This window comes from Telopea speciosissima, chromosome 7 (genome assembly GCF_018873765.1).
Source record: "Telopea speciosissima isolate NSW1024214 ecotype Mountain lineage chromosome 7, Tspe_v1, whole genome shotgun sequence".
Taxonomy (NCBI): Eukaryota; Viridiplantae; Streptophyta; class Magnoliopsida; order Proteales; family Proteaceae; genus Telopea; species Telopea speciosissima.
The window spans coordinates 63816260-63826918 of NC_057922.1; the positions used below are offsets into that span (position 1 = coordinate 63816260).

A 10659-nucleotide genomic window follows, 5' to 3' on the forward strand; every position below is an offset into this window, starting at 1 on the left:
ATGTTTTCTGAAACCTACTAATCTGACAGGTTCCATTAGCCCATTTACTAATAGTTAGAATGGTTGGTAAGTGGTAACCCATTTCATCAATAACTCTATAAAAATTATTCCAATCCATTGGTCATCAAACCCTTGTCTTGTTTGCTGATATTGTCAAACTGATATCCTCAGTCAAAAGTCAACAACTCTTTGTTGATCTTGACCGTCAGAAACATGAATAAATAATACGAGATTTCTTACAAGATGATATGTATAAACATATATATATATATTATATACGGTCTTATTTCGTTTCTTGGTGTAAAGCAAGTAAGCAACACCTGGTAACCGAGAGATCACAAATGACAGGTGAGAAACTTGCGTGACAGCTTTACACGTTTCCCTATAATAGTTTACCCCAGAAATTTAGTTTAACCGGTTTTCCGGTTTCCCTAAACACAGCTGTCGCCATTTAGTGGCAACAATAGTCAGGCGGACGGAAATTCCATCCTCTCATGACTCAAAGTTACAACTTCCTCAAGAATCTTGTTGTAGAGATTCTGCATGTCAATTGGTCCGTCCGGTCTAGTTTGATCGGCTGAACCCTATTACTGGGCCAAATCATTACACTGAAGTTTGGTTCGATCAGTTTCACTCGGGTTTGGTTTGGAATTTTAACTTGTTCCTCTTTCAATTTATTATCGGTCCAATACCAGTTTTGGTTCAGTTCAATCTCAATTTTTTTTTATCATTCTCATCTTATTAGGTTATCATTGGTCCAGTTTTTTTGCCAAGATCCATAAACCCCAATCTGAAACCATTCAATAATAGTTTGTTTTTGGTCAAGCCAATCGGTTTGGGTCATGGATGAAGGTTTTGGATGATCAATACATATCGATATCACCGGTATTCAACACGGATTGGAAGCATCGGTCAAAACAGGGTGCATTTTTTAATTTACAACCAGTTCAAATTGATATAACTTGGACTTACATATCGAACCATTTTAGTATCAATATCGACAATGATCGATACAACTAGCGATGGTAAAATTTGGATTTTGACACCATGGTCTTAGGTATTAGTATCAATATATCTTATTAGTCTCGGTTGATATTGATATTGATACTGATCATATCAGACTATATCGGACAGTTTTTCCCTAAAAAAAAAATTGATACCTAATTTTTTGGACTATTTTACATTCTCTATATCGATACAACCATCATGGTATCAGATACCAATGATGTCAACACGTATCAATCAATACCGATACCGATACCGATACCGATACCGATACCATTCTCATACATTGAACCTTGTTTGACACTGAAGAGTCAAGACATCAATCTTTTTTGGGTAGAAAACCCAAGAGATCATTTACGGTGGAAGTAAGATAGCAACATCTTTTGGAAGTAAATAGACCAATAAGGTATGCTTTTTTGTCCCACTACAGAAAATCAATCAAAGCATCCTTCGACTCTCCGAGAGACGGAGACAAAAGAACTAAGCACGCTCAAGTACAAAAGCCAATCCAGCCGAAAGTCCCCACAAGACAAGACTGATGACCCGTGGAGGTTTGTTCCGTACATATATGTAGCCGGTGACACCCCGGTAGCAGGTCAGTTTGTACAGTGGAGAAACGAGAGAGAGTATTTCTCACTCATCAGTCATTCAGCTGAGCACTCACTCTCTGTGTCTGAAGGGGGGGGAAAAATGCGGCTCAAGAGCTTGAGGTCCTGAGCCCTTTCGATCCCCTTAAAAAATCGACCAAACTGAAGCCCTAGTTTCGCCATTAACGTTAGCACTCAAGAGTGCATCAGGTACTAAGCTCTGCTTTCTCGAATCTTACTTTGTTTAACTAGTTCTTCTGGTTTTTAACCTCTCCCGGCTTCTGTCATTCAATTTTCTTTTGTTCGTCCTCTTTTTGTTTTTTGCTTTTGAATTCTTTAGATGGTCATTAAATCATAATTTGTGAGGCATTAAAGTGCTTAGTATGAACACTTGAGGTTTTCCTTCCCAGCTTCGACCATGAGCGGACTGAAACTTAGATGTCGAGGTTTAGTTTTCCGATGTGATGGCGTATGTATTCGTTCTTGAAGCATTCAATTGATTAGGGTGAATTTGCAAGGCTTCGATCAACATTCCAACTCATTTCTACAAGTTAATGGAGATAATTGGTTTCTTGGAGCCTGATTTGATGTTGATTCCAGGTTTGGGACTGACGAGTCTGAACTGTGAACTCCTAGACCAGCACCGCAAGAAAGATTAGAGGAATAGAGATTGTATGTTACGTTTCCCTGGTTTACAAATGTAAAACCGATTTGCGGGTGTGAGTAAATTATAAATTCATTTTTTCCCCTTTTTTGTCACAGCTGCTTGGATCTTTATCTCGCTTGCGTAATCGATTCTGGACAGAAATCAGGTTCAGAAGGAGTGTGAGAGAAAATGCTGACGTGCGTCGCTTGTTCGAAGCAGCTCGGCGGCGGATCGCTTCATGAACCAGAAGGCGAGGAGACCGGCGGTACACCGAGCACTAAGCAAGCAATTAAAGCTTTAACCGCTCAGGTAGACTAAGCTGGGTTCATGTCCTTTTCCCTCATGTTTGTTCTTTTGAAATCTGCTGAATTATATCTAACGGAGAGATTGAAGATTTTCAGATCAAGGACATGGCATTGAAGGCATCGGGAGCATATCGCCACTGCAAGCCATGTTCGGGATCGTCTGGACATCAACATCGCCCGAACTACGCCGAGTCTGAGGCTGCATCGGCGTCGGAGAGGTTTCACGGCTCTTACCGTCGAACGGGGACGTTTAGCTCTAGCTCTACGCCAAGGCTGTGGGGCAAAGAGATGGAAGCGAGACTGAAGGGGCTCTCTAGCGGTGAAGGGACGCCTCCATCGGTTAGCAGTCGAACTGAATCAGTTGTGTTCATGGAGGAAGAAGAGCCAAAGGAGTGGGTTGCGCAGGTTGAGCCTGGTGTTCTCATCACATTCCTTTCGCTGCCTCAGGGAGGCAACGATCTCAAGCGGATCCGCTTCAGGTATTTCGTTTTCTGTACGATCAGATGCGAACAGTAATGATTCGGTTTGAGCGTTAAACCGTTAATCTGGACAGGTTTGAAGGTTCTTTGTCCTTGATGGTTACTTCGTAACTGGGACTGTTTGATTCGGTCTCTAACGGTAACCATGCGACGATCGTGTGTGTGTGTACGCATTACCATTCGATTAGAATCGTACCTTGATCTAATCTGTGGCCTTGTTGTCGTGGGATCAACATCAACCCTTCAAATTGATGGAAGCGTTTACTAGTCCAAAGTCTTAACCCAAATTTATCATTGTATTAGGGCTGAACGGATTTGTCGGTTCGGTTTAAGCGGAACCGGTTGGCGTTAGTAGAGGCTTTTGGGGCGTGTAGACTGTAGTATATGGAGATGGACGATCATTGTTGGGGAAAGTTTTTGAAAGTGCCTGCTGCACATGCGGGTTGTTGAGACTTGAGACACGTCATGAGACGGATTGGTCATGGAACCCCGTAGATAGCAATTCGGCTTATGTCATCGTCGTTAGTGTAATCTGAATGTCATGTCCCCGGTATTTTACCCTTTTATCAGTAGAAACCTTGTAACTAGTCTTCCTTTAACTCCATGTCATCCTCCTATTCTTGTTCAGTCTTGTATGTTGGTCGTCGTCAAGCTTGCTGAGAGCGAAGTAGCCAGGCAAGCTGGGTCCATCCTTTCATCCAATAGTCAGTTATGGTTCAATGAAAGACCCCGCTGGGTGCAAGTCATTGGAGTCTCTGGGTTCAGTGACTTCTTAGAGTCTTGAAGTTGTCATGGTCAGCTATTAATATATTATCTCATAGACTCTTCCCCCCCAACCCCACTCCCCGCCACCCAAAAAAAAAAAAAAAATTCAAGTTTCCATCTTGTACTGAAAACTTTTACATCTTTAGCCTACTGAAAATTAATCCAACACTCTAAAGTGAGCATGCTGAGGTTTGGTCTGACCTATGGATCGTCCTTCATTTGGTAAAAACATTTTAATTTTTTTTGTGTTACTTTATAGACTTTATTTTTCACCATACTGCTTGGTTTTTATCAGCTGCTATCCTTCAGTGAGGGAAATGATCACATGAGCTATTCCATCCTTGTCCATCAATAAATGATTTTGATTAGATTATATGTATTTTTTTTTAAATAGACAAGAATTGAAGTCACCCCCAACTTAAAAATTTAAGGCATTTATTAGAAAACAATAGTACCAACAATCAAGTAGTGTAAAGCTTGTAAATTTCATTTCGTTTTGTGAAATTTCGGCCGAATTTTGGTATCAGTCTCTTAACTGGAATGAAACAAGACTCTGAAACTGTTCATTTCGGTTTTGGTCACGTTTAGTCCCTTTTTTCTGAAAATTTCAGCAAGTTTCTCCTGCAAAGCCTAAAGTTTGTATGGATTGGGACTCTATGAAAAACATTTGTAAATGAGGAGACTCAAACTTAGTCTTTCTCTAGTGTACAGTATCGCCTCAACCACTAGGACTGAAGCACTTGTCCATTTAATATATGAATGTTCATATAAATTATGATATTATAATAAAATATTAATGTGATACATACACTTCATGCATGTACATATATTCACCAAAAAGTTAATACTGAAATTTCCAAACTGAATGCATGATTTATCAGAAGATATCATTTTGGTCTTGGCCACCGAAATGTAATTGAAGCTAAATTGTAAAGAGGAAAAGAGTGCAATTTATTGTGAAATGGAGACTGAGTGTGGAAGTGGAACCTTAAGCATTATTGTCGTGTCATAGCATTGTAAAATGCTTTTTGTTTCACTCTGCTCTGCTCTGCTCTCTCTCTCTCTCTCTGCCGGTCTGATCTCCACCCCCACTCCTCAAAATAACTTTAGAGTTATCTTTTTTGCACCTTCCTTTTTTCTTGTAATTTTCTTTTGGTAGTTTGAGCAAATTAACGGCATCTGTTGTGCTCTAACTCAAAAGAGACAAATAGTAGCTAACATCCAATTTGTGAAGTTTAACTTTTTGCCTTTTGTTTTCTGGAATGAAAATATCAGATGTCTCTAAACCATATTAAGTTATAAACAGTATGAACCAGGTCCAGGGTTTGGTTGAACTCTTGATTTTGTTGTGTGGGACCACATCTATTTTGCTATACACCTAAAGTGGATCATTTTGCAAACTGGCTTCCCAGTATGTGGACTGGACTTAAACCTCTTAAGTTGTGAGGTCAACTGTGTCAACGTTGCCAGTGATATTGTGCATTATAGGAGGGAATTGAGAGGGGGAGTTCTTGGGATGCCAACCTAGGTTTCTTTGCTATGTCATCTCACCTATTTTAATGTGTGGAAATAAGAAGTGGGCAATCTGTGACTTTTCATCCGTCAAGGGATACTATGGATTTGTCAGTGTTAATTTCCCAGGCCTCTTGGGCTGTCAACTAAGCTTCCAAATGGAACATCCTACCATCACCTAGAGAACTTGTTCCACTTGTGTAATGATGGTGATACGAAGGAAGATAATTGTCCTAGCTGGGTTCAAATAGTTGTGATGTTCTATATGACTTACTAAGTAGTTAATTGTCTTCTACTTTCCATTGGGAATTTGGTTTTCCCCCTCCGTACTAGGTTTCAATATCAGAAAGTTCTCATTATTCTCTTGTGAGCTATGTAAAAGGAGTACAGGACTATATAATCTGAAAATTTGGATGCTTTAGGTAGTAAGTGACACTTAGTTTTGGACACACATTTACATTTGTTTATCATTTATATTGCTCTTTCTTTCAACTATTGTTTATGTATTGCTTATGAATAGTATAAATTTCAACGCGTCGGTTTATCTAAGCACATTATTTCCTTGCAAAACAGACATTCAAATTATGACGTTGCAATATATGTGGCATGGGTATATTAATGATTCAGGGGTTTTGATATTTCTGTTTAACAAAGTCCTTAACATATGTCTATGTTAGATTTCTGCTTTGTACTTCTGATTAAAAGATTATGGTTGCTGATTGATAATTTCTTTTGCTTGATTAGCCGGGAGATGTTTAATAAATGGCAAGCTCAGAGGTGGTGGGCAGAGAACTATGACAAAGTCATGGAGCTGTACAATGTCCAGAGGTTCAATCGCCAAGCTGTCCCACTGCCAACCCCACCAAGATCTGAGGATGAGGTCAGGCACCTTCAACTTCCCCTCTCCTAGAAAGATTACAACCATTATTGAGTGATTCTTATGGTGTTTGATGTGCAAGTTTTACACTAGGATACTTACCTCACTGTAGCTCAATCTTGATTCTTGAACACTTCCATTCCAACCCAACCTTATGATACTAGGGTTGACATTTCAGACATTGGCTTAGCCTGAAACTCAAAGCATTCAGGTTGCACCAGGTTTGAGGTACTGGACAACCTGACTTGGGTTAGGTTCAATAGATTGGCTTAGGGTTTGGCTACCATCTGATAAATTGTTGAAAAGCCAAATGCAATATTGTTATGACTCTTGCTTAGTCAGTGTGCTTTTGGAGGTTATATTTTCTGATGATGCCCATGTTTCCTTGCAATACTGTTATGACTCTTGGTTACTCATTGTGATTTTGGTGGTTATATTTTCTGATGATACCTATGTTTCCTTATTCAGAGCTCAAAGATTGAATCAGCTGAGGACAGTCCAATGACACCGCCATTGAGCAAAGAGCGCTTACCTCGTAACTTCCAGCGTCCAATGGGAATGGGCTACTCATCCTCAGATTCACTTGACCACCACCCAATGCAATCTCGCCATTACCATGATTCAGGTGGCCTCACTTCAACACCAAAACTTTCTAGCATCAGCGGGGCGAAGACTGAGACATCATCTATGGATGCGTCTATAAGGACAAGCTCATCAAGGGAGGGAGATCGCTCTGGAGAGCTTTCTGTTAGTAATGCTAGTGATCAGGAGACAGAGTGGGTTGAACAGGATGAACCTGGTGTCTACATTACAATCAGAGCATTGCCTGGTGGTGCAAGGGAGCTCAGACGCGTCAGATTCAGGTTAGAATTTCTTGCATTCTTCAAATGATTTTTCTGTATGAGGCCTTCCATTTATCTTTGCCTTGAGGCAACTCCAATTTGGTGTCTCATCGCAAAGGACGATTGGAGTTGGAGAATATATTGTAGCAACATATGCACTCCCTACATTTAATGACCATGATCTAGAGGTGGGAATGGGTTGGATTCAATCATGTTGGAAACTTTGCAGCCCAAAATAGGCTGATTTCAAAGTTTGATTGGATTAAGTCAAGTCTGCTGCAAGAAAAATGGAAATTGATTAGCAGGTTCATTACATGTGGCTTGTGACCCAAATATAACCCAGATTGAGATTGGACTTCAAAGTAACTTGGTACCCTAACAATGCATAAATTTTACTCTCAACTGGGTTGTTCTAGAAGTGCCATGCATGAGTTTAGTAAGTATCTGCTATAAAGTCCACGTCAAATTGTAAGCACATTATTATCCTTATTTGCATCTTTTCCTTTTCTCTTTTTTTTTTAATCATTAATGTCTAATACATAATCCAGAAACCAGTTTTGGACTCTCTGAAAATAAAGCATGAGATGTATGTCTGAGGCCAAGTTCGGATTCCAGTAGCTGCTGCAGGAACTGCAAAGGTGCACCCTGTTCGGTTGTTTTACAAGGTGTATTACTGTCTTGTCCTTGGTATACAATATCAAAATCAGAGTACCCTGGCCAAAGAATCAGTCACATCCTGATTGGTGCTGTGGGAACCCTGATCCCAGGGGACACTGTTAGATTCTAATAAGCTCTATAAGTTGTGTAATCATATGGCATCTCAGGCTCTCACCAATTTCACTATTGGTTGATTGATCTTTCCAATCGATTATGATCAAATAATGTACACTGCAACAGATGGTTCTCCCTTCTTTCCCTTTTTATCTTTTTACTATGGGGATGGGTGGAGGGTGTTATTCTATTTGCTCATAATTCTTTCACAACTGAAGGTCATTAAATCCAGCCTATTTACTATCTCAAATATGTCAAATAGTTTATCCAGTGACATTTGTTTATGACAACAATTAGGCAGATCTGTTCTTGGGTAGTGATGTTCCTGATGGATCCTCTCTGCTGGTTATCATTTGACTAACTCAAGGTGAAAATAGGAAGGCTTGCCATATGGAAGCCATGGAGATGGCAGCTTGTATTAGGTTGAGTGGATGATATGATGGTGGAACTATAGCATCAGATTTCTTCTGGGATAGCCCGGGGATTAAATATCTTTGTAATACTCTAGGTTTCATTGGTTGGTATCCATTCATAACTAAAGACTTTTCCTTTCCTCTGTTCCTTCCTTTTTTGGGTTCTATTTGTCGTTTTATTCTTTTATCTTTTTGGAGTACTGATCTTTGTTTGTGATGATTTCGGTTCAGCCGTGATAGGTTCGGGGAGATGCACGCAAGGCTGTGGTGGGAAGAAAACAGAGCCAGAATACATGAACAGTACTTGTGATTGAGGAAATGTTAGCTGCTAGCGGTGGTGGTGGTGGTGGTTCAGCCGCCCCCCAACGGCGGCATTATGTGTCGCAGGCACCCGCCAGCTTTGTTGATTGGATCCCTCTCTCTCCCACAGTGCATAACAAACTGCACATGAATGTTTATTGGAGGTTGTGCTTCTCTCTCTCTCTCTAGGTGAATTGGGGATTAAGTGTAAGTAGATGTTGCCAGAAGGGATATGATTGGTGGGTAAAATGATAGTTATAGATAAAAGTATCTGTTCAAGTTAAAAGCAGCTCACAGTAATATACACTTTGGCATTTGCTATTCGTATCCCTCTCTGTTTTATTTGCCTAATCATGTATCTCTCTCAGCGTTGTTTTGGTTCTTCCCTCCAAGCTAAAGTGTTTTTCTTTTCCGTTTTTTGGTACTCGTCCATTTGGTTGTGGAGAAAAAGTATGGAAAGGAAAAGGAAAGAAGGGGGGGAAAACACTTGGATTTTTTGGATGGCTTATCAGAAACTATTAGATCAATTAATTGATGATCCAAATAGATTCGGTTTGGATTTTACCTGAACGCATATGGGAAGACATCGGAAGAGAGATAAAAAAACAAAGCTTTTGATTATGAGCACCATGAACAATCTTCAACAATCTCTAAATATTATGAAAGGCTTCTCTAAAGAGAATTTAATACCACAAATCCTTGGGAACAGATGGAATCCCACAGAGAACATAAAGACTTGGAGTGGTGTATATAACCATAATTCTAAGCCCCCCCCCCCTCCCTTTATTAGAGTCATGCTCTGACTAGGAAGGAGGGGGAGAGAGTTAGTAAAAGTGATAGACCACCTTTCCCTTTTCTCGTGGGTTGGGCCAGCTGTCTCTTGTAGGCACCATGGATCCGGTCAAAGATCCGGTTTCATTTTACATCTCCTACTCGCCCACACAGGGTACATTTAGCTCAATTATATATCCAAGTTTCTCTTAATTGTGTAACTCTTCATATTGGAAATGGGGAGTGCGACCTAACGAGATAACACAGGGTAGGAGTATTATATCAAGTTTACATCTAATCAACATAGCACATCACTCGCAAACAATCTCGGAATACCCCAAACAATTTAACTATACCGGATCCAGCACTCTGGATCCCTCGTGATGAGTAGTGCTAACCCTTTGTATGTAATGTACTTATGACTACGTTGATCACAAATACGACAAGCCGCCCGAGCAATGAATCACAAAACAAAGGTGTAATGTTAGATGGATTTCCTTGAGCCCCACATGTCAATAAGGGTGTTAAAACCAAATCGAAACCGTTTAAATCGAAACAGGCATGCCGTTTAGTTAAATGGTCCGGTTATGATTTTAGAGATGACACCGTTTATTTAATCGGTTCGGTTCGGTTTAGACTGATTAATCCAACGGTTTCAAACTGTGTAATCCAATTAAAACCAATTATAACCAAACCGTCTAAATGTTTAAAAACCTCAGTTTTAGGGGAGCTATTGATTCGTAATGTTATTTTGAAGCTCTAACCATGGCGTCTGTTGTTCTTATTTCATTCTTAATTTTTATATGCGTCTTCCTTAATAGTTATGTGCACTGCCAAAGACCCCCATTTTCTATTAAAAAATGCAGCAAGTAACCAGTGTAAATTAGATTTAGTAAATGGTTTATGAAACCATCTAGTTCCCGTTTAACCAAAATCGTGTAAAACCGTCGTTTAAAAACCATTTAACAAAAACAGTTTAAAAATCATTTAACAAACGGTCTAGGTTTTGATTATGAGACTGTTTAGTTAAACGGTCTGGTTACGGTTTCTACCTTCAAGCAGTCAAAACTGAACCGAACCGAAACCGAACTGTTTAACACCGTTACATGTTCTCCAATAGCTTTCCCAATCGTGTCCTGTTGAACCGCATCATCCATGATCCTAAGGAGTACATCGGAGTTATGTCATTGGGTGTCATCTTCATGACATTGTCTCGAGTAATAAGGGTACTGAAGGAAAATAATCTATGTGGCTCACACAGTGACAAAGCAAAGATCCATTCAGGCACTCTCACTATCGGTCGATATTAGCACATACAGTATGGCATGTATGCTATGGCGTAACTCCCATTGAAATAGGTATGTCACTCACAAAATAAACGTCATA

The 10659-nt window shown here is 39.9% G+C and overlaps 1 protein-coding gene across 1 annotated transcript; it reads left to right on the top strand.

Moving 5' to 3' along the window:
- Window positions 1–2108: 2108 nt before the first annotated feature.
- LOC122667479 (protein Brevis radix-like 4) lies at window positions 2109–8828 on the top strand. The gene is made up of 6 exons (XM_043863753.1): window positions 2109–2192; window positions 2355–2547; window positions 2640–3022; window positions 6044–6179; window positions 6645–7039; window positions 8434–8828. The coding sequence occupies exons 2-6, from the start codon at window positions 2428–2430 to the stop codon at window positions 8510–8512; spliced, it is 1113 nt and encodes a 370-aa protein (XP_043719688.1). The 5' UTR covers window positions 2109–2192; window positions 2355–2427; the 3' UTR covers window positions 8513–8828.
- Window positions 8829–10659: the final 1831 nt, after the last annotated feature.